The sequence below is a fragment of the Caenorhabditis remanei genome, chromosome V, assembly GCF_010183535.1.
Source record: "Caenorhabditis remanei strain PX506 chromosome V, whole genome shotgun sequence".
Classification (NCBI taxonomy): Eukaryota; Metazoa; Nematoda; class Chromadorea; order Rhabditida; family Rhabditidae; genus Caenorhabditis; species Caenorhabditis remanei.
Genome location: NC_071332.1, coordinates 19,026,021 through 19,051,084, shown reverse-complemented (window position 1 = coordinate 19,051,084; position 25,064 = coordinate 19,026,021). Strand labels below are relative to the sequence as shown.

Below are 25,064 nucleotides of genomic sequence, written 5' to 3'. Positions count from 1 at the left end.
TTTCTCTATTACTTACTGTGTCTTCCAAGAAATTGAATATCTTTCGACACAAGTCGGAGGTTCACTTTGCAAATTTTATTTCAATTTCAAAAATTAATTGTTTGAAACAAGAAAACCTCTCTTTCAAATCTAAGGACTTTTTCAAAAATCTCGACCGGTAAATCGGTGATTTGACGCTTTTTCGGTTCCAAACTGAAAATAATTCAACTTTTTTCAATTTTTCTCCACTTATTTACCTGAAATCATAATCCAAATCAAAATTTCCCTGAGCAAATCTCATGTACCAAAACTCAAATTCTGGATAAGTCATGAAGTCATCGCCCAACGTCTTCATCAACTTTTTATAGGTTTTGAACGGTTCCCTTCCTTTGAGAAACTCGTAGAGAATACAACCGCGGAGACTCATTGGATTTTTACAGAGGACGTCGGCCATTTTGTGAAATGAGAAACTGAAAAATTGGACACTTAAATTGTTTTCAACGTTCGGAATGTATTCAACGAAAAAATGATAGAAAGGAGACTGAAATAAGAAAAAATTGGTGACAACTAGAAGCGAAAATAAAAAATCGAAGATAGAAATCAAAATGCGTACATTATTTTCGTTTCGAAATCAACAATTGTTCTCTGAACAAATTTCCTCGGCTATTTTAAATTTATCTCACTTCAAATCAGTAGCATTATCAATAAATATAGTTTTAAAATAGGAAAAAAAATATTAAAACTGACGAAAACTGAAAATCCAAAAATTCCGCCAGTTTTTAGGTAAAAATTCAGAAATTAACGGTCAAAATGAATGAAATTTATTGTAAAAAACACTTAATTCTACAAATAGCAACTTATTTCAACAGAAAACATAGAAAAAAGTAATATTTGCGAACAAAAATCTGAAGAAAAACACAAAAAAAACTGAACGGACTGTTTGCTCGTAAAATAGTGCGCATTGTACGCATTGCGTACTTTGAGACCTACCGTAGCCAGATTACGAAAAATATTGCGTTTTTCAGCAAAATAATCAAGATTTATCAATTTTACTGCTTAAAAAAGGCTAAAACAAATAATATCAATTAATTATTTCTGAGGACTTGTATTTTGGTTAAAATTAACAACTGCCACTCTACAAGATCGCCTGAAAAAGCGAAAATTGTTAATGACTGGGAACTCCAATATAAAATTGCTCCAATTGTTAAAGAAATTTAAAATCAACGGAGACATTCACTAAAAACCGCAACAAATGATCCTTCGATCCCTTATCGTTTCTTTGATCTCATCTCCCGCAAGAGTGTTCGTTGTTCTCCATTTCTCGGAGATAAGGAGGTGATTTTTCGATCAAATTGAAAGAGAAAAAAACTGGATTGGCGGGTAGAAACTGGATGTACTCTAATCATGTCCTGTGTGGACGGGAAGGAACATTTTGAGTTTATTGGGACAATGATCTACGGGTTGATACGTCACAGGGTGATTTGTGGTGGAAGCATTTTGTTTGATTTGAAAAAAAGATATTGTCGGGTACAAACATGTTCGGATCAAGCTGATCTGATATCCCAACATCCTTCATTCAATTAAGCTATGTTGATCCCTCTAGCCATATTATTTTCCCAAGTTTCCGGAATTTTCTATCCGGTAGAGGCTTGTCTAGCCACCTCCCCATCTCAAGCCGTAACAGTGACCAGTACGGAGACTCCAACCACATCAGCAACGGCTTCTTCTACTACTGCTAGCACTACCAGTTCTACTACATCCGCTAGCACAACATCGGCCACCACTACAGAGGCTCCTCCAGTACTAAGTAAGTCAATAAAGTTCTAGAGTGTGTTACAGTGTCAGGGTTTGTCCGATTTTATATTTTTCTATATACATATATAGTGAAAGTTCAGAGCTACATCTTTGTAGCTGATCACTTTTTGTTAGCTCCACCCATTTTTAAGGTATACCCCTTTGAAGATAGACGGTTGAATGTGAGTAAAACAGCGTTGTGCTCATATCTCGAGAGTCAACAATGATATCAAAAAGTTGTCAACGAACAAAATGTAGTATTTGAAATTCTGTCCATTTTTGTAGTTGATCACTTTTTTGTACAACTCTTCCCTACAAAGATATGGCTTGAAAAAGTTCTAACTCTCGATTCTTTTATTTGCAACCTGCCAAAACTTTCTTCGCTTGTTTTTCATCAAAAACTTGTCCATTACAAAACGGAAGTTCTATTGTTGTTCTTCTACAAGCTATGAAACATTCAAATTTCGCGGTGGAGCGCATTTCCAATTTCCAGGAACATGTTCTCCAACTGCAATAACTTATGGAGCTGGAGACAACCTCAACCCACAGCTATCGATCAAAGTGGATTATACCGGGTATACTTTTATTATTCCTGACCTCCTATGTTTCAAAATTGTGTACTTTTAGCCTGACCTCCACCCAAATCGGCGACACCGCTGACACGACTTCTACTATGACAGTCACTTGCTCCGCCATCGATGGATACAGTGCTTATATGCTTTTGGATGGGAATACTCCTCCAGCAGAGAACCAAGGAAATCCTCAAACTGTATCGATAACAGCTGTCTGCAGTAGTGTGGATATGATTTGGAATTATGTGGTTGAAGTGAATGGACAGACTTTTACGAGAGCATTTACGTCGGTTAATTGTAATCAAGCGCCTTAAACTGGGTGATATTTGATAGATTTTATTGATGTTAGTTTCTTTTTAGAGTGAATAATTAATAAATTATATTTATTTTGTTTTAACTGACAGAAATCTCATTGAATTCGCAGCAAACATTTTATTCCGGAATACGGTAGCAATGAAAATACGCAATGCGTACAATGCCCACTATTTTACGAGCAAACAGTCCGTTTTGTTTTTTTTTTTTCAGATTTTGCGCCCAAAACTTGTATTTTTCTAGATGTTCTGTTGTAATAAGTTAGTTTTTGTAAAATTAAGTGTTTTTTATCATACATTTCTTCTACTTTTACCGTTAGTTTCAGAATTTTCACCCAAAAACAGGCGGAATTTTTTTTTTCAGTTTTTGTCGGCTTTAATTCTTTTTCATATTTTGAATCAATTTTACCATACTTGCAAATTTACGGCACGGTAGAGAATTTTCAAGGCCCGGCCCGGCCCGAAGGCCCGGCTTCAAAAAAAAGGTGCCTATTTTTTACCAAATTTTTTGAAATTTTTTGAAATTTTACATTAAAAATTTCAATTTTTTGATGCATAACTATCTTTTGATTGAATTCTGAAGTATTGTCAAAAGTTCGACATTTTTGGGAAAAAATTCAAAAAATTCAAATTTTCGTTCAAAATTTCAGTTCAAATTTTTCAGCCGGGCCGCGCCTTGGAAATTCTCGTCACGGTATGAATTTTACTGAATGTATTGGTTTCCTGTAAGATAAATTTAAAATAGCCGAGAAATATGTTAAGAGAACCGGAAAGACGACAATTTCTCGCAAACATTTTCAGCGCCCAGCTAAAAAACTACGAAAATTTGATGTTATCTTTTCTATTTGTTACGGATTTTCCCTTGTTTCTTCTCTTTTTCTCTAAAGTTTTTTTAAATGGCTAAATACGTTCCGAACGATTAAAACAATATATTTCCCAACTTTCAAGTCTGAAAAAGTTCTGATTTATCAGCTTCTAACCCCACAAAATGGCCGGCGTCCTCTGTAACAATCTACGTATTTGTATCCTCTACGAGTTTACAAAAGGAAAGAAACCGTACGAAACGTTCAAAGAGTTGATGAATACGTTGGGCGAGGAATTCATGACTTATCCGGAATTTGAGTTTTGGTACATGAGATTTGCTCAGGGAAACTTTGATTTGGATTACGATTTCAGGTAAATAAATGGGGAAAAATTGGAATTTTTTAAAATTATTTTCAGTCTGGAGCCGAAAAAGCGTCAAATCACCGAGTTGCCGGTCGATCTCTTCGAAAAAATCGGAGATTTCTTGCATTTTGAAGACAGGTTTTTTCTGTTTCAAACAATTTTTAATTTGAATTGAAATTTACAGAAATCACCTTCGAAATGTGTCGAAAGACATTCAATTTCTTGTCGACAACTGGAATCCGAAAGTCACCGAGTTCTCTTATTACAATTTTAAGACGTGGAGCATTGAAGAAAACTCGAACATTTGTTTTTTCTCCCAATCAAAGTAACCATTGTACTATATAAGCATACATGTTCAGATTTCTGTAGTACTGGGTGTTTTTAAAAGAAAATTTGAGGAGGGTGGCGATAGGTCGAAAAAAGTGGAGCAATTTTTTTCTCCACTTCTCCTATTTTTCTCGAGGTAAAATTTCGTGAAATGAGCTGTTCAGTTGGAAAAAATCGACTTTTTCGCAATTGGGTTGCTCGTAGAAAATCAATTTTTCCTCCAGCAGGAGTCTTGAACATGTATGAAAATATTGTTTGTTTTCTCAATTTATTTTTACAGAGGTCCGCTCGTGAAACTACTGAAAAATCCAAAACTGCGATTGAAGAAACTGACAGTTTGTCAAGATCTGAAGTGGATGAAAATTGAGGAAGAGTTGAGAAAATCATCAACAAAGCTTCATGTCAATCACTTGGTTGTCGAAAACCCAGATTATCCTATTGATTTTCGTCTCCTGGCTCCAGAATCACTCGAGGAAGTTTCTCTTCGTATCAACGAGAGGTCCGTCAAGAAAGTGAATGAAATCTTGCAATCGGAGCACTGCAAACGACTGAAAATGCTCACGATTAGAACAGATCTCAGTCCATCCAATTTTCCATTTGGAAGTTTCATAGGCTATCCACGATTCACCGTCAAGATTCATTTTACTCGTTCGGAGGTGAAGATCGCCGAGTTTATCAAGGTAATAACGGATTTCGACTGAAAAATCAGATGATTTTTTTCCGATTTTTCTTTCAGAAACTCATTAAATGCACTCAATTGGAATTGTTCAAACTGGAGTTCATTTCATACGACTACACGCCCACATGGGAATCAATCAAAGAACATTTGAGTCAGGAGGAATATTTGGTTCCGAACTCTCCGAATCTTCGACGTTATCCAATTCAAGGATCTACAGATTTTTACGAAATCAACATCGGAGATGCACGTATTTCTATTGAGAGAAAATCTTAAGAAATTTCTAATTTTTGTTACTTTGTTGTTGTCTGTTGTTGTTATCAAATCTTGTTTCTTTCCTTTTTTAAATTTAAAATTGTCTCTGGTTTTGTTCTTCTTCCGCTCAAACTGTTTTCAAACAACTACGTTTCCAACGTTAAATACGATATATTTTCCCAAATTTTCAGAGTAAAACCGCTAATTTTTCAGCTTGTAACTCTACAAAATGACCGATTTCATCGTTAGAAGCCCGATTGCTCTCCGTGGGTGTATCCTCTACGAGTTTACCGAAGGAAAGAAACCGTTCGAAACATATCAAAAGTTGATGAAGAAGTTGGGCGATGATTTCATGACTTATCCGGAATTTGAGTTTTGGTACATGAGATTTGCTCGGGGAAACTTTGATTTGGATTATGATTACAGGTAAATAAATGGAGAAAAATTGAAAAACTGTGAATTTTTTCAGTTTGGAGCCGAAAAAGCGTAAAATCACCGATTTGCCTGTCGAGATCTTCGAAAAAGTCGGAGATTCATTGGATTTCAAAGACAGGTTTTCTAGTTTCAAGCAATTAATTTCAAAAATTGAATGAACAATTTACAGAATTCGACTCCGACGTGTGTCGAAAGACATTAAATTCCTTGTCGACAAATGGAATCCAAAAGCCACTGAGTTCTCTTATTACAGTTTTAATGATTGGTAAATCGTGCAGAACTCGAAATATTTCTCAGCCTCAGGTGCATATGTATTTGGTATGAGCTCATATATGACACGGTTAGTAACAGAGAATAGTTTTCAAACAGTGTGTGAAACGATTTTTTGAACAAAACCAATTTTTTTATATAAATTTAGCGGCGTTAACACAAAATTTTAATTATTTAATTATAGATGACTTTCTATTTTCTCAAATTTTCTTTTCAGATATCTGCTGTCAGAAGCCGTGAAAATACTGAAGAACCCAAAACTTCGATTGAAAGAACTGTATGTTAATCCAGATGCAAAATGGATGAAAATTGAAGACAAGTTGAGAAAATCATCAATAAAACTTCACGTAAATCACTTAAATATTTGGAATCGAAATAGAACAATCGATTTTCGCAGGTATGTGCCTGGGTGGCGTTGAGCGCCTCGCATTTCTTCAAAGTGTGATGAAAAAACTCGAAAATGCGAAAAGAGAGAGTGTGTAAAAATGAGAGACGATATCTAGCCAATCTCGCGCTGATTGGCTGATTGAAAGGGGCGGAGTCTCTCGCTGAACGCTGATTGGTCGCTTGAGATTAAGCATGAGCAATATTCGCATTTTTGCCGTGGCCGAAGCGGAAACTAGTCCCCCTCGCCAGATATCGTCTCTCGATTTCACACACTCTCTCTCTTCGCGTTTTCGCACACTTTTGATTTTCTCAGCGCCCAAAGCGCCTCCGAAGGCACATCCCTGGATTTTCGTCTGTTGGCTCCAGAATCACTCGAAGAAGTTTCTATTCGTATCAACGAGAAGTCCGTCAAGAAATTCAATGAATTCGTGCACTCGGAGCAGTTTAAACAACTCAAAATGCTCACGATCGACACAAATATCAGTCCATCGGAGTTCCCGTTCGAAAGTTTCATCGGCGTTCCACGATTCACCATCAAGTTTGATAGTAAAAAACCTGCTATTCTGAAAGTCGCCAAGTTTATCAAGGTAAATGCGTATTTCGTGCAAAAACTTGATTTTTTTCAAATACGAGGTAAAATTCCTACATGCAACGAGCCGGACCGACCGAGGGCCCGGCTGAAAAGAAATGAACGAAAATTTGAATTTTTCCCAAAAACGTCGAATTTTTGAATATACTGCAGAATTCAGTCAAGAGCTAATTATCCATCAAAAATTTGAACTTTTTAATGAAAATTTTCGAAAATTTTCAAATAATTTGGTAAAAAAAATAGGTACTTTTTTGAAACCGGCCTGGTTCAACCCAGCCCAACAAAATTTTTTAATTTTTTCAAACCTTTTTTGTTTTTTTGCAAAAAAAACGTCGAAGTTTCGACTATGTTCTCAACTCTCGCTGAAAACTCAAGCGTGTATAGGATTTTTTACTATTTTTTGATAACAATTTCAAAAAATTTCGAGAAAATTGTGTACATTTTTTGACTCCGGATCAGCCGACAAACTTCTTCACGAGATTTTGCAAGTCTGTATAAAAAATATGACATTTTCTGTTTCTTCGTCAGGAAAAAACTGAATTTTTGTGGGATTTTCAGTTGGATAATTGATACTTTCATAAAAATTTGCATCTGGTGTCAGAAGTTTAGGTTTTTGAGAAAAGAATTACATTTTTTCTAACTCAATGTTTCAAATTCAAAAAAAAGCAACCAAAATTCCAAATTTAGAGTCCCTATTTTTTTCAGACACTCATGACATGCCCTCAACTGGAATTCTGCAAACTGAGGTGTGCATCCATTAGCTGGGAACCATTCAAAAAGCGCTTCAATCAAAAGGACACTTTGGTTCCAGACTCTCCGAATATTCGACGTTATCCAATTCAAGGATCCACGGATTTTTACGAAATCAATATCGAAAGAGATTTTATGTCTATTGAGAGAAAATCTTGAAAAATTTCTCTAATTTGTTGTTAATCTGTTGTTGTTATCAAATCTTGTTTATTTTATTTTTAAATTTTTTAAATACTCTTTCGTTGTTGTTTTGCTTTCTCTCGAGCTTTTCTTCAATGATAACGTTCAGAACGTTAAATACGATATATTTTCCCAATTTTCAGACTGGAAAACTGATAAATTTTCAGTAGCCCATAAAATGGCCGACGTCCTCGCTAACAACCCAATAGCTCTCCGTGGATGTATTCTTTATAAATTCATTAAAGGAAAGAAATCATTTGATACTTATGAAAAGTTGATGAAGACGTTGGGTGATAACTTCATGACTTATCCAGAATTCGAATTTTGGTTCATGAGATTTGCTCGGGGAAACTTTGATTTGGATTATGATTTCAGGTGAATCTATAGAGAAAACATAGAAAACTTTGAATTATTTTCAGTCTGGAGCCGAAAAAGCGTCAAATCACCGATTTGCCGGTCGAGATCTTTGAAAAAGTTGGAGATTCCTTGGATTTCGGAGACAGGTTTTCTTGTTTCAAACAATTCATTTCAAAAATTGAACAAAAAATTTACAGAATTCGACTCCGACTTGTGTCGAAAGACATTCAACTTCGTGTCGACAACTGGAATCCGAAAATCACTGAGTTCATTTATTTCAGTTTTGATAGTTGGATCGTGCAGAACTCGGAAACCTATAACTTCTACCAAGATATGAGACCGTAAGTAATAGAGAAAATATGAATTAGCGATGTTAATGCTGCGTCAAATTTTGAATTCAGAATTCAATGCAAAATAATAGAAACTATTTTGAACGCGCAAGTTTGCCGCCGAAAATGGACGGTTGCGTTCAAAATCGACTCTGACTTTCTGTTTTCTCAACTTTTTCTTTTCAGAAATCCACTGCCGGTCGTTTTGAAGATATTGAAGGACCCAAAACTGCGATTGCAGGATCTTTCAGTTCATCAAGATGCAAAATGGATGAAAATGGAAGAAGAGTTGCTTCATGTCTTTGACTTCACTCTCCTAATGATTCCAAACAGTCCGATCGATTTTCGTCTGTTTTGTCTAGGATGCCTCAAAGAAGTTTCTCTTTCTATTGATGGGGAGGCAGTGAAGAGAATAAATGAATTCGTGAATCCTGAGCACTGCAAACAACTCAAAATGCTCACGATTTCAACAGATCGTTGTCCATCGGAATTCCCGCCGAACAGTTTCGTCGGTTATCCACGATTCACTATCGAGTGTTATGAAGAAATTTACGCGAAGAAAGTCGTGTGATTTTCAAGATTTTCCTGTTCGAAATCACTCAGAAGTCTGTTTTAAATTGCTTTCATAGCGGAAACTAGCCACGCCCACAACTGCAAGCGCGCTCTCCTGATATTTTCCCACGAGTCCAATAGAGCGCACTTACAACTATCAACTCGAGGAAATCCTGAATAGAAATCGATTGAATCGAAATGATAAAATAAGGAAAAAGGATTCATAACAGTTTCAACAATGAGAACATTATAACAACAAATTGGTAATAGGTTATCAGATAAAATGAATATAAAAAAGTAGAAACTATTGTTTTCTCTGGAGGCGAACGAACTGTTCTCCGAATTCCTCTCGATATTCGAGTTCGTAGTATTCACTTGTTCCCGGAATCGGGTAACGACGAAGCGACGGGAAGTTCGGAACCATGGCCTCAGGTTCATTGAAATACTTCATGATTTTTCTCTGAGCGTAGATAACACATTCTTGCACTTTGCCATACTCCATGAGTGTCTGAAAATAACGAGGGAATTGGAGATTCTTCGTTGAATTCAAAAAGAAGCTAACCTTGAGAAAGTTCGACTTCAAACCGTCTGCAGGTCTTCCTCCGAGTGTCAGAGTGAATCGTGGGCAATTGTAAAGAGCTTCCAATGGAAATTTTGAAATGACAGTTGGACTATCAATATACACCATTTTAGCTGCCTGGCATTGCTCTGATTTAACAATTTCAAATATTTCTTCGCGTTTGGGATTCAGAAGAAACATTTTGATCTCTTCGAGTACTCCGGGAATCATAAAGTGCAAATCAATTTTAGATGAACCACCGTTAGATTTAAATTCGACCTTCTTCACGCGAAGTTTTCGATTTGAATCGTCCAGTCTTTTGATCAATTTCTTCCAATATTCATCTTTGCTTCTTATTGTCAATTTCTCCACTTGGAGTTTCGGGAGCTTCAGCACACTCATCACGAATAAAATTGGATCTCGATAGGAACCACACCAGAAACTGTTATTTTCAATTCGTCCAAAATTGTCAGCCCAATACGGTCCGGATCCGTATGTCTCCCAGACTTTCCAATCTTTCCCATTCCTATAGTAAATCTCGTCCACTTTGAGATCCCAGCTATCGACTTGATATCGAATATTCTTGCACACATTTCGGAGGTGCAATCTGAAAAATTGATTAGATGAATAAAAATTTAGAATTTGATTTCATTTGATTACCTATCTTTTAGCTTCAAGTTTTCACCAATTTTATTGAAAACGTCTGATGGCAAGTCGGTGAGCGAGTCTGGTTTCGGATCGGAACTGAAATTTACAAACTGTGAAAGCTCCGCCCACTTTAAAGCAGAGTTGCAACGGGCCGGGCCGGGCCGAAATCAGAATTTCTCCGGCCCGGATTTTCAGTACTAAAAAATTTCAAAAAATTTTTTCGAATTTTTTCCGATTTTTTCGGAAAAAAATTCTAAAGGGGGAAACAACTACTCCTAAACTTAGGATTTTTGACATAAATCAATCCAGAAAGCCAGGAAAAAGATAAATTTATTTTGATTTTATGTCTGAAAATGCGTTTCAAGCGAGTTATGAGACATCAAAATGGCAAAAATCGATGCTAATCATGCAATTTTTCAAAACATTTCAATAGGAACTCTCTTCGTCGTGTACTAGAAAGCGATATTTTCAAAAATTTTCAATAAAAAATTCGAAAAATGAACAATTATGAATGCATTTCATGCACAGATGACGAGAATTTATGTTGAAATGTACTGAAAAAATGCACGAAAAGTGAAAAAGTGAGCGATTTTTGGAATTTTGGGGTCTCATATCTCAATTTAAACGCATTTTTTAGATATACTTGGGAAAAAAATTTGGAAAATTATTGAAAAAAAAATTCTAGTGAAAAAAATTCAAAAATTCAAATCCGGGCCGGCCCGGAATTTTGCAAGTATGCTTTAAAGAGGACACGCCCCCCTCTTACCATACACCCAATGACATTTCCTCTTCTTCCTCCTCCTCTTTCTCTGTGTGTGTGTCGGTTTGTCCGAATGTCTCACTAGAAATTAGATTTGTATTCTGAAATTCCATCTTCCCTCACTTATTAATCTGAAAATCCAAATCCTGTTTTCCCTCTGAAAATCGAGTAAACCAAAACTGGAATTCGTCGAATCCGATGACGTCATTGCTGACTATTTTACACAAATTATGGAATCCCTCATTGATTTTTCGTTTTTGAAGAAATTCGTAAAGAATAAAGGATCGAATCATTTTCGGGTCGAATTTCGGGGCGACCGACATTTTTCTGAGAGGATTTTACGAATTTTGGAGAAAGAAGAGAAAATTGAGGAATCTCAACGCTTTTAACGTATTTTCTCGTTGGAAAGAACGAATTAAAAAACAGAATTCATAACAGTAACAAAAAAGAGAACAAAGTAACAACAAATGGGTTAACAGGTAAAATGAATTAGAAACAAAAGAAGAGTTATTGTTTTCTCTCGAGACGAACGAACTTCTCTTGATACTCGAGTTCGTAGAAATCGTTGGATCCCTTAATCGGGTAGCGACGAAGCGACGGGAAGTTCGGAACCAAAGCTTCAGGTTCATTGAAATACTTCATGATTTTGCTGTGAGCGTAAAGAATGCATTTTTGAACTTTACCATATATCATGAGTTTCTGAAAATAACACAATTGAGAGAACTGGAGACTCTTCGTTGAATTTCATATTCATTCCGTTAGATTGCATTAAAAAGAAGCTAACCTTAAGAAATTTCGAATTCAAATCGTCTGCAGGTGTTCCTCTGAGCCGCAAAGTGAATCGAGGACAATTGTAAAGAGCATCCAATGGAAATTCTGTAGTGGGTGTCCAACTCTCAATATAAACCATTTCAGCTGACTGACATTGCTCCGATTCAATAATTTCATAGAATTCTTCACGTGTTGGATACCAGAGGAACATTTTGATTTCTTCAAGAACTCCGGGAACCATAAAGTTCAAATCAATTTTAGATGTACTCTCACGACGGAAACCAAAATCGACGTACTTCACATGGAGCTTTTGATTCGATTCATCCAATTCTCTGATCAACTCCTCCCAATATTTATCTTCTTTATAAATCGTCAATTTCTCTAATCGGAGTTTCGGGTGTTTCAGCATATTCATCATGAAAGAAATAGGATTCCGAGAAAAACCAGGACTGGATCTGTTGTTTTTATTTGTTCCGAAATCGGCTTCAGAAGACACAAGAGGTCTTGCCGTCTGCCAGACTCCCCAATCATTTGCATTAGTATACCGAAGAATGTACACTTTCGGATCCCAGTTATCGACGTGAGCTCGAATATCTTTGCATACATTTCGGAGTTCCATTCTAAAAATTGATTTGTTAAATGAAATCTCTAATTCGAATTTCTCGCTTACCTGTCTTCTAACTTCAAGTATTCGCCAACGTTTTTGAAAACGTCTAATGGTAAGTCGGTGAACGAGCGGGTTTTCGGATCGGAACTGAAAAAAAACAAAGTCATTTTTTATTAAAAATAAACTACAAAACCTTCTATCATAATCCAATTCGAAATCTCCTCGAGCGAATCTTGAAAACCAGAATTCGACTTCTAGATAGTCAATGATGTCATCTCCCAGGGATTCACATATCTTTTTGTGAGCTTCAAAACTCAATTTTCTTCACGATTCCGGCTTTGCTGCGATTTGTGTATGCACTTTCTCAAATTCTTCAAGGATTTGTCGACGAGTAGCCTCTCTCTCGGTGAGATCGTTCATTTTGTGAGTTTGACTGAAAATAATGAAATTAAACGACTGAAAACCAGCTGAAACGTTTCGAAATAAACGAAAAAGTCGATAATCATTTAAAATTCGAAAATTTTAAGAGGAAAGTCGACGCATTTAAGGAAAAACCGAAAGAAACGCGAGGTTGGAGAGCTCAAAAAATGATGACAATGGTTGCGCGTAAGATATCGTACATTGTCCGCATTGCGTACTTTGAAAACCACCGTAGTCAGTCAGTCAAAAACAAATTGGGTGCGTCAAAGGGAACAAGTTTAGACATTCCAACGATTTTAACGTCTTTACAAGTGATTTTTAATCAAAAAAGAAAAATGATCATTTATAACAAACCAAATGGATGAATGAATGAAACAAGTGAAAATTATTGTTTTCTTCTTTCAATACGAATCATTCCTCTGTTCAGCTCCATCTCATAGAATTCCTCGGATCCTGGAATCCGATGACGGTGAAGTTGATTCGGATCGTTGGGATTTATTACATATCGTTCGTTGAAATATTCCTCAATATGAGCGAATTTTCCGAACGGCCAATCGTTGAATATGGAAAAATAGCAAAGTTCTACTTGAGCAGCTTCCAGGAGATCCTGAATACATCAAATATAGTGGTGGCCGAACTTTTCTGTTGGGTTTCTAGGCCAGCAGTCTCAAGGGAGGCCTAGAAATCCAAAGTTCGGCCAGCGCCTAAAAAAGACGTACATCAATAAACTTTGCTTTGATCGATTTACATGGAGGGCCACCCAAATAAAGTGTGAATCGACGGCAATTCAAGAGACACTCTAACGGGAATGCCGATGGATAGACATTGCTTTGAAAAGTTATCATTTTCGCCGCCTTGCACTGTTCCGATTCAACTATTTCATGGATTTCTTCGAATGATGGATCTCTGATGAATAGTGAGATGTATTCTAGGACTCCAGGGATCAAATAATGTAAATCTACTCTCGGAGTACGGTAATGAGTGAACGGAGTCTCGAATCTTCTGACATGAAATTTGAGATTCGATTCATCCAACTCCCTGATAAATGTATTCCAGAATTCATCTGTTTCCTCGATTTTCAATTTTTCCAATTGAAGATTTTGAGTTTTCAGAATCCGAATGACCAATGGAAGTGGATTTCTGAAAATTTAATTAATTTTCTGCATTATTGATTTTCTCTTACATTTTCTCGGAATCTTTTTCGAAGCGAAATGAAAAATGCATAGAATTCCCACAGACCCTCCAATTATACACAGTGTCGTAGTAGAAATTAGTGATTTTTGGATTTGAGCTATCGACGAGAATCTGGATATCCTTGCAAACATTTCGGAGTGAATATCTGGAAAAATACGTTGATTTATTCCAACTTTCTTCGCTTACCGGTCATCTAGCTCCAAGTTTACAGCGATTTTTTCGAAAATATCTAACGGTAAGTCGGTGAATGAGCGGGAACTGAAAATAAATAATTGTTAGATGTTCCCAGCTCTTTTTCATACCTAAAATCATAATCTAGATCAAAATCCCTTCTCAAAAATCTCGTAAACCAAAACTCGAATTCCGGATAGTTGATATAGTCATCTCCCATCCCTTCACATAACTCTTGGTGACTTTCGAATGTCACTTTTCTCCATAATTCCGGGTAATGATTGATTCGAAACCTTACTTCATTAAATGCTTCAAGGACACTTCTACAAATGGCCAATAGATCTTCCTCGTCGGTTTCAGACATTTTGAGGGGTTTGTCACTGTAAATGAAGAAATTTCATGAGTTTTTTGCTGTAAATTGAAGATTTTGAGATAAAATACTGAAGTTTTCAGTAAAAACCGAGAAAACTAGGATTTCCGGCATGAAAAAGTCAGACAATTTTTTGAGGAATCTCAACGCTTTTAACGTCTTTTTTAAGAATTAAAAGAAGGAATTAGAAGAGAATTCATAACAGTAACAACAAGGAGAACAATGGAACAACTAATTGACAGTGTTAAAAAGTAAAATGAATATAAAAAGTAGAAGTTATTGTTTTCTTTCGAGACGAACAAACTCCTTTCGATATTCGATTTCGTAGAATTCGTTGGTTCCAGGAATTGGATAACGACGAAGTGACGGAAAGTTGGGAACCATAGCCTCTGGTTCATTGAAATAGCTCAAGATTTGGCTCTCAGCGACATGACAGTTGGAAATGCACAGAACGCATCTTTGTACTTCCCCTTTTTTCATGAGTTTCTGAAAACAAGAGAATCGGAGACTCTTCGTTGAATTTCATATTCTTTTCGTTGCATCGAAAAGAAGCTAACCTTGAGAAAGTTAGCTTTCAAACCGTCTGCATATGTTCCTCTGAGTTGCTTAGTTAATCGTACATAATCATAAACAGCTTCCACTGGGTATTCCGAATTGACATCCCAACTATTGATATACACCAATTTAGCTGACTGGCATTGCTCCGATTCAACAATGTCATAGACGATCTCGCGTTTTTCATCGATGAGTGAGATCTCTTCCAGCACTCCGGGAATCATAAAATGCAAATTCATTTTTAATGAATTGTAAATATGAAATATACTGAATTTCTTGACATGAAGTTTCCGATTTGATTCGTCCAGCTCTTCAATCAATTTTATCCAATAAACATCTTGTTGATAAATCGCTAATGTCTCCAATTTTAGTTTCGGAAGCCTCAGTATATTCATTACGAAGGAAATAGGATTCCGGTAAAAACCTGGAGAGAATCTGTTTTTTTCATTCAGTCCGAAAATGCATGCACTATACGGTTTGGATCTTGACTTTAGATGGAGATCCCAGGTATTCGCATTGTTATAGTAAATCTTGGTCACTTTTGGATCCCAGTTATCGACGTGAGCACGAATATCCTTGCACACATTTCGGAGTTGGAATCTGAAATATTGATTTGTTGAATGAAATTTCTGATTCGAATTTTCCGGTTACCTGTCATGTAACTCCAAGTATTCGCCAACTTTTTCAAAAACATCCAATGGCAAGTCAGTAAACGAGTGAGCTTTCGAATCGGAACTGAAATTGCTGACTATGAATATTGTATATATTCTATTTGCGTACCTTCTATCACAACCCCAATCGAAATTTCCTTGAAGAAATCTTGAGAACCAGAATTCGAATTCGGGATATTCCACGAAGTTCGCTCCCAGTACTGTACACAACTCTTTGTGAGCTTCGAAACTAATTTTTTTCCATGATTCCGGGTTTGTAGCGATTTGTGTCTCCACTTTTCTGAATTCTTTGAGAATACGTCCGCGAACAGTCAATGGGTCTCTTTCGGGGACATCGGTCATTTTGTGGGTTTCTTACTGAAAAATAAGGAAATCATACGAGTGAAAAAGAAAATATCTAGACAATAGCCAGTTGTGATGCAAAATCCACAAACACTCTGCGTACTTTGCGAGCTACAGAAACCGGAGAGAAATCAGAAGCGAAATTAACGCAACATTGAGTGAAAAACAAGGGATTTTAAACAATTTTATGGAGAAAAATATTAAAAAAATGCGTTAAGGTAGTTGGGGGCAATCAAAAAATGTTTTTGGGGACTCGGAATCAGAGTGCTGAAAGAGAAACAAAGTTTACACAGGCTGGTCATTAAAAAATGAGAAATTACATGAGTTTTTTTGCAGTAAATCAAGCATTTTGAGCGTAAAAAATAAAGGATCGAATCATTTTTGGGGCAAATTTCGGGGCGTCCGGCATTTTTCTGAGCGGATTTTATTAGTTTTTCGGAAGAAAGGAAAATTGAAAATCTCAACGCTTTGAACGTTTTTTTTAAGTGGGATGAAAAGAATAAAAAACAGAATTCATAATGGTAACAACAAATTGACAAGGAGTTTGACAGGTGAAATAGATTTGAAAAAATTATTGTTTTCTGGTGAGGAAAACACGTGAAAAACGATATTCGAGTTCGTAGAACTCGTTGGTTTCCGGAATCGGGTAACGACGGTTCAACGGGTTATCCGGAACCATTGTATTTTCTTCATTGAAGTACTTTAAGAATGGAGTTGGACGGAAATAATCAGCGAAATACATGTGATTCACAATTTGTAGACGACTCGTAATGAAATCTCAAATTCTTTCTGATTTTTTAATATTAAAAAGAAACCAACCTTGATGAATTTGGACTTCAATCTGTCTGCTGGTCCTCCACCGAGTTCCAGAGAGAATCGTGGGCAATTGTAAAGAGCTTTCAGAGGAAATTTCGAAGTGCAGGCTTTACTTCGAATAGACACCTCTTTCGCAGCCTGACATTGATCCGATTCAACAAATTCATTCATTAATTCGAATGATGGTTTTTCTAAGAATAAGGCGATCTCCTCAAGCACTCCCGGAATAAAATAATGTGTATCGATTCCGTATGAACTCTCCCGGTTAGTTGAGTGGAATTCAATCTCCTTCACATGAAGTTTCCGATTTGATTCGTCCAGTTCTCTGATCAATTTCTTCCAACAGTCATCTTCTTTATAAATCGTCAATTCCTTCAATTGAAGTTTCGGGTGTTTCAGCATATTCATCAGGAAGGAAATAGGATTCCGAGAAAAACCAGGACTGGATCTGTTCTTTTTATTTGTTTCGAAATCGGCTGCAGAAAATTTTTCTTTTTTACTGCCAGAAAACGCAGAAGTTCTTGACGTCTGCCAGACTTTCCAATCATTCGCATCGGTATAGGTAATCTTAGTCACTTTCGGATTCCAGTTATCGACGTGAGCTCGAATATCTTTGCATACATTTCGGAGTTGCATTCTGAAAAATTGGTTTGTTAAATGAAATTTCTAATTTGAATTTCTCGCTTACCTCTCTTCGAACTTCAAGTATTCGCCAACGTTTTTGAAAACATCTAGTGGCATCTCGGTGAACGAACGGGTTTTCGGATCGGTACTGAAAAAAAAACAAAGTCATTTTTTATTAACGAAAAATCTACAAAACCTTCTATCATAATCCAATTCGAAATCTCCTCGAGCGAATCTTGAAAACCAGAATTCGAATTCCGGATAGTTGATGAAGTCATCTCCCAGGGATTCACATATCTTTTTGTGAGCTTCAAAACTCAATTTTCTCCACGATTCCGGCTTTGCTGCGATTTGTGTCTGCACTTTCTCAAATTCTTCAAGGATAAGTCGACGAGTAGCTTCTCTCTCGGTGAGTTCGGCGGCCATTTTGTGAGTTTGACTGAAAATAATGAAATTAAACGACTGAAAATCAGCGGAGACGTTTCGAAATAAACGAATTACTCGATAATCATTTAAAATTTCAAAAATTTGGAGCGGAAAGTCGATGCATTTAAGGTAAAATCGGAAAGAAACGCGAGGTTGGAGGAGACCATACCGAACGGGGAGAAACGAGCGAGTGAGAGAAACGAAAGCGGGAGAAACGAAACGGGGAGAAACGAAACGGGGAGAAACGAAACCGGGAGAAATGGCGGCGCGACGATTTTCGGGCAGTACATGTCCTTAAACTGTGCGCAATGTTTAAGAATAATAATTTTAAAGTTAAATTCACACATTTCATGTGATACAAACATTCTAACGAAGACAGTGGTATTTATCGCTTTCAACTCATATTTTGTTGATTACCGCCTTTTTTGTCATTTTTCATCTGACAACATTTAGGAACGATACTTATATTTTTATGCACAATTTCATCACATTTACAGCCCGAAAAACGCCGCGCCGCCATTTCTCCCGGTTTCGTTTCTCCCCGTTTCGTTTCTCCCGGTTTCGTTTCTCCCGGTTTCGTTTCTCTCACTCGCTTGTTTCTCCCCGTTCGGTACGGCCTCGGTTGGAGAGCTCAAAAAATGATGACAATGGTTGCGCGTAAGATATGATACATTGTCCGCATTGCGTATTTTGAAAACAACCGTAGTCAAACAAAAAACATAAAGGAATTGCATCATTCTTGAGGCTTTTTCAAGTTGAATTTTCCTAATTTTAAGAAAAATTAAATCAGAATCTCAATTTTCATGAAAATTCCTCAAAGGTGAATTCGAAAGATATAATTTACAACAACTTTATCAACAAAAAAACTAAACAAAAACACGTTTTCAAGACGAAAAAAATCTGAAAACAAGCTGAAAAGAGAATAAAGATAACAGAAGTCGTTTCAAACGTTGAAACAAGAAAAAATTAAAGAAAAGTTAAGAAAAACAACTGATTTTATAACAGAAACTCATTAAATTAACAATTAGAATTCATTTCTTTCTCTCGACACGAATATTCGTCTCTCCGAACTCGATTTCATAGAATTCCCGGGATTTTGGAATCGGGTAACGACGAAGATTCGGTCGATGTCTGATATATGTGTCATCTCTATTCAACAACTGGCCGATTCGTTGAGTTTCGAATTTGTTCTTATTCGGAGCAACTTTCAGATGACAAATCTCCAGATGGGCGGTGTTCATGAGATTCTGAATTGCATACACATTTTTTATTGATTTTTGTTAAAATTTAAGTATGAACCTTGACAAATTCCACCAGCTTTTCCTCGCAAATCTTGCTATAAAAAATGAGAGTGAATCGTGGACAATTATAGAATGATTCGAATGGAAGCACGGTCATCGGAAAGGAATTCTTGATTGTGAGCATTTTCAGTCCTTGACAATTCTCAGATTTCACAATTTCACTCATTTTTTCGGCTGAATCACAGAAATACAGGTTGACTTCTTCAAGTGCAGACGGCTCCAGGAAATCCAAAGTGATTGATCCTTTCGATGATTTATTAGTCATTTCATACTTTTTCACGAATAATTTATGATTCGATTGACTCAATTCCTCAATAATTCCTCTCCATTTCTCATCGTAACAACGAATTTTCAATTTATCTAATCGCAGTTTTGGGTTCTTCAACACACTCATTAAATTGTCCCGTTCGAGTCTGAAAACACAAATTTTACCTCTTTTTAAACTCGAAAACTGCAATTTTACCTAGAATATTCGTATAATCTTGATTCAAACGGTGATGATATCTTATTTTTCATTAAAACACGAGAATATTGAGGTTTCATGTAGTGAATGTACTCGATTTCAGTGACTTTTGGATCCCAACTATCGATCATACATCTGATTTCTTCAGTTGCTGCAATTCGGAGATTGAATCTCAAAAATATAGTTAAAGAATTACTAGAATCGATTATTAGATCACCTATTTCTCAAATCCAAATACCGTCCGATTCTTTCCATTACATTTGGTGGCAAATCGATGAACGAGCGGGTTTTTGGATCGAAACTGAAATAATTTCAGTGAATTCTCTTCAGAAAACTCAAAATAACCTTCTATCATAATCCAAATCGAATTTTCCATGAGAAAATCTCATGTACCAAAACTCGAATTCTTGATAATCGACGTCGTTATCCAATCTCTTTCGCAACTCCTTATAACTTTCGAAAATTGGTTTTCGATCTGAGAATTCATAAAAAATACAAGTTCGAAACACTTTCGGATTGTTCTTGATGAATTCGGCCATTTTGATATGAGGAATTTTCTGGAAAATTTTGCGGTTTTTGATCTGAAATTGGTAAAATATTTTTATAAAATATGCAATCAACGTGTTCAACGTCATCGTAAAGATTTCTGGAAATTATTTAAATTAATAACCGTTATGTTTAGAAAAGGACGAGAAATAAAGTAGAAAATTAATTCATTGACTGTTTTACACAAATTATGGAATCCATCATTGATTTTTCGTTTTTGAAGAAATTCGTAGAGAATAAAGGATCGGATCATTTTTTGATCGAGTTTCGGAGTGTCCGACATTTTCTGAGAGGATTTTACACGAATTTTGGAGAAGAATGGAAAATTGAGGAATCTCAACGGTTTTAACGTCCATTTTAGCATTTAAAGAACGAATTAGAAGATAATTCATAGCAGTAACAACAAGAACAAATAACAACAAATTGACAACAAGTTAACAGATAAATTGAATTAGAAACAAAAGAAGAATTATTGTTTTCTTTCGAGGCGAACGGCATCTCCTTGATATTCGATTTCGTAGAAATCGTTAGTTTCAGGAATCGGGTAACGACGAAGCGACGGAAAGTTCGGAACCATAGCCTTCGGTTCATTGAAATACTTCATGATTTGGCTATCAGCGTAGAGAACGCATTTTTCCACTTTGCCTTTCTTCATGAGTTTCTGAAAATAACGAAAGAATTGGAGACTTTTTTGTTGAATTTCAAATTCTTTCCGTTACATTGCATCAAAAAGAAGCTTACTTTGAGAAATGCCGCTTTCAAACCGTCTGCTGATCCATCGAGTTGCAGACTGAATCGTGGACAGTTGTATAGAGCATCCAATGGAAATCTAGAAGTGACAGTCGGACTCTTAATATGGACCATTTTAGCTGATTGACATTGCTCCGATTCAACAATTTCAATGATTTCTTTGCGTTTTGGATTCTCGATGAACAGCTTGATCTCTTCAAGAACTCCGGGAACCATAAAGTGTAAATCAATTTTTGATAAATGGTTATATCCAAATTCCACCTTCTTCACATGAAGTTTCTGATTTGATTCATCCAGTTCTTTGATGAATTCCTTCCAATAGTCATCTTGTTGATCAATCTCCAATTTCTCCAATCGAAGTTTCGGGTGTTTCAGCACATTCATCACGAAAGAAATTGGATTCCTAGGACTGAATCTGTAATCTTCATCTAGTTCAATACTGCGTGAGCGCGACCATGGGCGATAAGGTTCGCGTCCTGACTGATGAAACTGCCAATGATTCGCAGAGAGATACCAAAGCATGGCCACTTTCAGATCCCAGTTATCAACATGAGCTCGAAAATCCTTGCACACATCACGGAGTTTCAATCTGGAAAATTTATTTGCTAAATCGAACATCGAAATTAATTTTGTTCGGTTACCTGTCATGCAACTCCAAGTATTCGCCAACGTTTTCAAAAATTTCCAATGGTAAGTCGGTGAATGAGCGGGTTTTCGGATCGGAACTGAAACCGAAAAACTGTGAATATTGTTTCTATTCTATTTGCGTACCTTCTATCATAATCCAATTCTAAATTTCCTTGAACGAATCTCAAGAACCAGAATTCGAATTCCGGATAGTCAATGAAATCAGCTCCCATCACTTTACACAACTTTTCGTGACCTTCGAAACTCAATTTTCTCCATAATTCCGGGTTTGTTGCAATGTGTTCCTGTACTTTCTCGAATTCTTCGAGGATGAGTCTACGAGTAGCCAATGAATCAGTATCGATGACCTCGTCCATTTTGTTGGTTTGCAACTGAAAAATGGATAAATTAGTAGGCTGAAACGTTCGAAATAACGAAAACTCGATAATCCTTTAAAATTTTGAGAGTAAAATCAGAACATTTAAGGTGAAACCAAAAAATGATGACAATGTTTGCGCGTAATATATCGTACATTGTTCGCATTGCGTACTTTGAAAACTACCGTAGTCAAATAAAACAAAAAGAGGAATTGCATTATTGTTGAGGCTTTTTCTGGTTGAATTTTCCAGATTTTGCTTTGAAAGAGTTGGAATTTCAGCTCAGAGCAGTGTGAGGTATTCTGTGAACAATTACTGGTAAATGCAGTTTTCGGTAAATTTTTCTGTAAATTTACCGAACTCTTCCGAATACCTCACACTGGTTCTGAGAAGATTTTACGAGTTTCGCAAAAGAAAAAACAAGGGAAAATCGTAGTTGTCAAGGCCTGGCTCGGGCCGGGCCGGGCCTTGTCAGCGAAAAAGCGAAAAAGAAAAGGGCCCGTTACTCGTCAAATTTTCAATTTTTTTCAAATTTTTTTGAATTTTTTCGCGAAAAAGTCAAATTTTCGACTATCAGTCAGAATTAGAAGAAATTCTGAAAAATAGTCAAAAAATGTCACATTTCCGATGAAAAATTGAAAAAATTTCGAAAAAAAATTGGAAAAAAAGGGTCATTTTTTGAAGCCGGGCCTTCGGGCCGGGCCTTGAAAATTTTCTACCGGGCCTTAACAACTATGGGGAAAATTGAGGAATCTCAACGCTTTTAACGGTTTTAAGTGGGAAAACGTTATTGAAAACGAGAATTTATAACAACAACAGTAAGGAGAACACAATAATAACAAATTGACAGTGGGTTGACAGGAAAAATGAATTAGAAACAAAAGAGGAAATTATTGTTTCCTTTCGAGACGAACAGTCTCCGTTAGATGAGTGAATCCGAGTTTAGATTCGAGTTCGTAGAATTCGTTTGTTCCCGGAATCGGGAAACGACGATGACGCGACCGGATGACCGGAATCATCATTCTGGAGGTCGGAGCCCCCATTTTTTTAAACGGTTCTCTGAAATAGTCCATGATTCCACTCTCAGCGTAGAGAACGCATTCTCGTACTTCGCCTTTTTTCATGAGATTCTGAAAATGACACCGTTGAGAGAATAGGAGATTCTTCGTTGAATTCAAAAAGAAACTAACCTTGAGAAATGCCGCTTTCAAATTCAAAGCAGGTTTTCCACCGAGTTTAAGAGTGAATCGTGGGCAATTGTAAAGAGCTTCCAATGGAAATTTAGAAGTGACAGTCGGAGTATAAATATGCACCATTTTAGCTGATTTACATTGCTCCGATTCAATCATTTCATACATTCCTTCGTATTTTGGATTCTTGATGTACAGTGTGATCTCTTCCAGTACTTTCGGAACCATAAAGTGCACATCAAATTTTGATGAATTGTATAAAGAAACAAATTTGACCTTCTTCACATGAAGTTTTCGATTCGATCTATCCAGTTCTCTGATCAATTCCTTCCAACATCCATCCTGTATATAAATCGACAATTTCTCCAATTGGAGATTTGGAAGCTTCAGAACACTCGTCACAAAAGAAATAGGATCCCGATAGAAACCAGGACTGGATCTGTTAAAGGCTCTCCAATCATTTCGATCGCTATAGGAAATCTCGTCCACTTTCAGATCCCAATTGTCAACTTGAAATCGAACATCCTTGCACACATCACGGAGTCGCATTCTGGAAAATTGGCTAATTGAATCGAATTTCGAATATTAATTTTTAATAATTACCTGTCTTCTAACTCCAAGTATTCGCCAATGTTTTCAAAAACGTCTAGTGGCAAGTCGGTAAACGAGCGGGCTTTTGGATCGGATCTGAAATTGATAAACTGTGAATATTGTTTGTATTTCATGCGCATACCTTCTATCATGATGCAAATTGAAATTTCCTTGAAGAAATCTCGAGAACCAGAATTCGAATTCCGGATAATTCACGAAGTCCCCTCCCATGTTTTCATATATTCTTTTGTGAGCTCTAAATGCCACTGATCTCCACAATTTCGGGTTTGTTGCGATTTTTGTCTCCACTTTTCTGTATTCTTCGAGAATACGTCTACGAATAGCCCATGGAACTCTCCCGGTAACATCGGCCATTTTGTGATGTTATTACTGAAAAATAGTGAAATTGGTTTGCTGAAACGTTTCGAAATGGACAAAAATATAGGGAAGTCAATGAATTTAAGATGAAATATCCGCAAAACCGGGAAAAAGCGAGTCTCCGACCCAATAAAAAGGTCCCACAAATCGGGGAGAAACAAATCGGGGAAATACAATTCGGGGAAATATAATTTGGGAAGAAAGGGGCGGAGTCGCGAAAAAATTGTAGTTTTAAGAGGAAAAATTACCATGAGCAATCTTTTTTGCAACTGCCGCACAGTTTTTTCGCGGCTCCGCCCCTTTCTCTCCGAATTGTATTTCCCCGATTCGTGGGCCTCTTTGAGAGAAGATTTCACAATATAAGGATTTCAACGTTTTAAACGTATTTTTACGTGGAAAAAATAAACAGACACAGAATTCATAACAAAATCAACAAAATAAAAATAAATTGACAGTGATTCAACAGATAAAATGAATTAGAAACAGAAGAAGAATTATTATTGCTTTCTCTCGAGGCGAACGAACTCCTTATGACTCCAACGACCTCGATGTCCGAGTTCCTCTCGACATTCGCGGTCCTCTTGATACTCGAGTTCGTAGAATTCATTGGTTTCCGGAATCGGGTAACGACGAAGCAACGGGAAGTTCGGAACCATAGCCTCTGGTTCATTTAAATACTTCAAGGTTAGCCTAGGACCGGCAAGATAGTTGGAATTGTAGAGAACGCATGTTTGTACTTCACCATATTTCATGAGTCTCTGAAATAACGAGAGAATTAGAGACTCTTCGTTGAATTCAAAAAGAAGTTAACCTTGAGAAATGGCGCTTTCAAACTGCAAGCAGGCGCTCCACCGAGTAGCAGAGTGAATCGAGGACAATTGTAAAGAGCATCCAATGGAAATCTAGAAGTGACATCCCAACTCTGGATATACAACATTTTAGCTGCTCGACACTGCTCCGATTCAATAATTTCATAC

General features: G+C 36.6%; 3 protein-coding genes across 3 annotated transcripts; 1 reads left to right on the top strand and 2 right to left on the bottom strand.

Annotated features, from left to right (window-relative positions):
- Positions 1-1,566: 1,566 nt before the first annotated feature.
- Positions 1,567-2,659, top strand: GCK72_021195 (uncharacterized protein; the record flags this gene model as incomplete). Its single annotated transcript, XM_003091212.2, has 3 exons — positions 1,567-1,786; positions 2,267-2,348; positions 2,401-2,659. The coding sequence occupies 3 exons, from the start codon at positions 1,567-1,569 to the stop codon at positions 2,657-2,659; spliced, it is 561 nt and encodes a 186-aa protein (XP_003091260.2).
- Positions 2,660-16,569: 13,910 nt separating this feature from the next.
- Positions 16,570-17,864, bottom strand: GCK72_021194 (uncharacterized protein; the record flags this gene model as incomplete). Its single annotated transcript, XM_053734096.1, has 4 exons — positions 16,570-16,698; positions 16,818-17,451; positions 17,503-17,586; positions 17,635-17,864. 4 exons carry the CDS (start codon positions 17,862-17,864, stop codon positions 16,570-16,572), a joined length of 1,077 nt encoding a protein of 358 aa, XP_053583009.1.
- A 1,031-nt stretch (positions 17,865-18,895) lies between these two features.
- Positions 18,896-24,084, bottom strand: GCK72_021193 (uncharacterized protein; the record flags this gene model as incomplete). The annotated part of the gene is made up of 13 exons (XM_053734095.1): positions 18,896-19,111; positions 19,164-19,578; positions 19,629-19,799; positions 19,846-19,929; positions 19,974-20,209; positions 20,668-20,835; positions 20,916-21,513; positions 21,566-21,649; positions 21,696-21,943; positions 22,843-23,058; positions 23,119-23,668; positions 23,722-23,805; positions 23,852-24,084. 13 exons carry the CDS (start codon positions 24,082-24,084, stop codon positions 18,896-18,898), a joined length of 3,303 nt encoding a protein of 1,100 aa, XP_053583008.1.
- Positions 24,085-25,064: the final 980 nt, after the last annotated feature.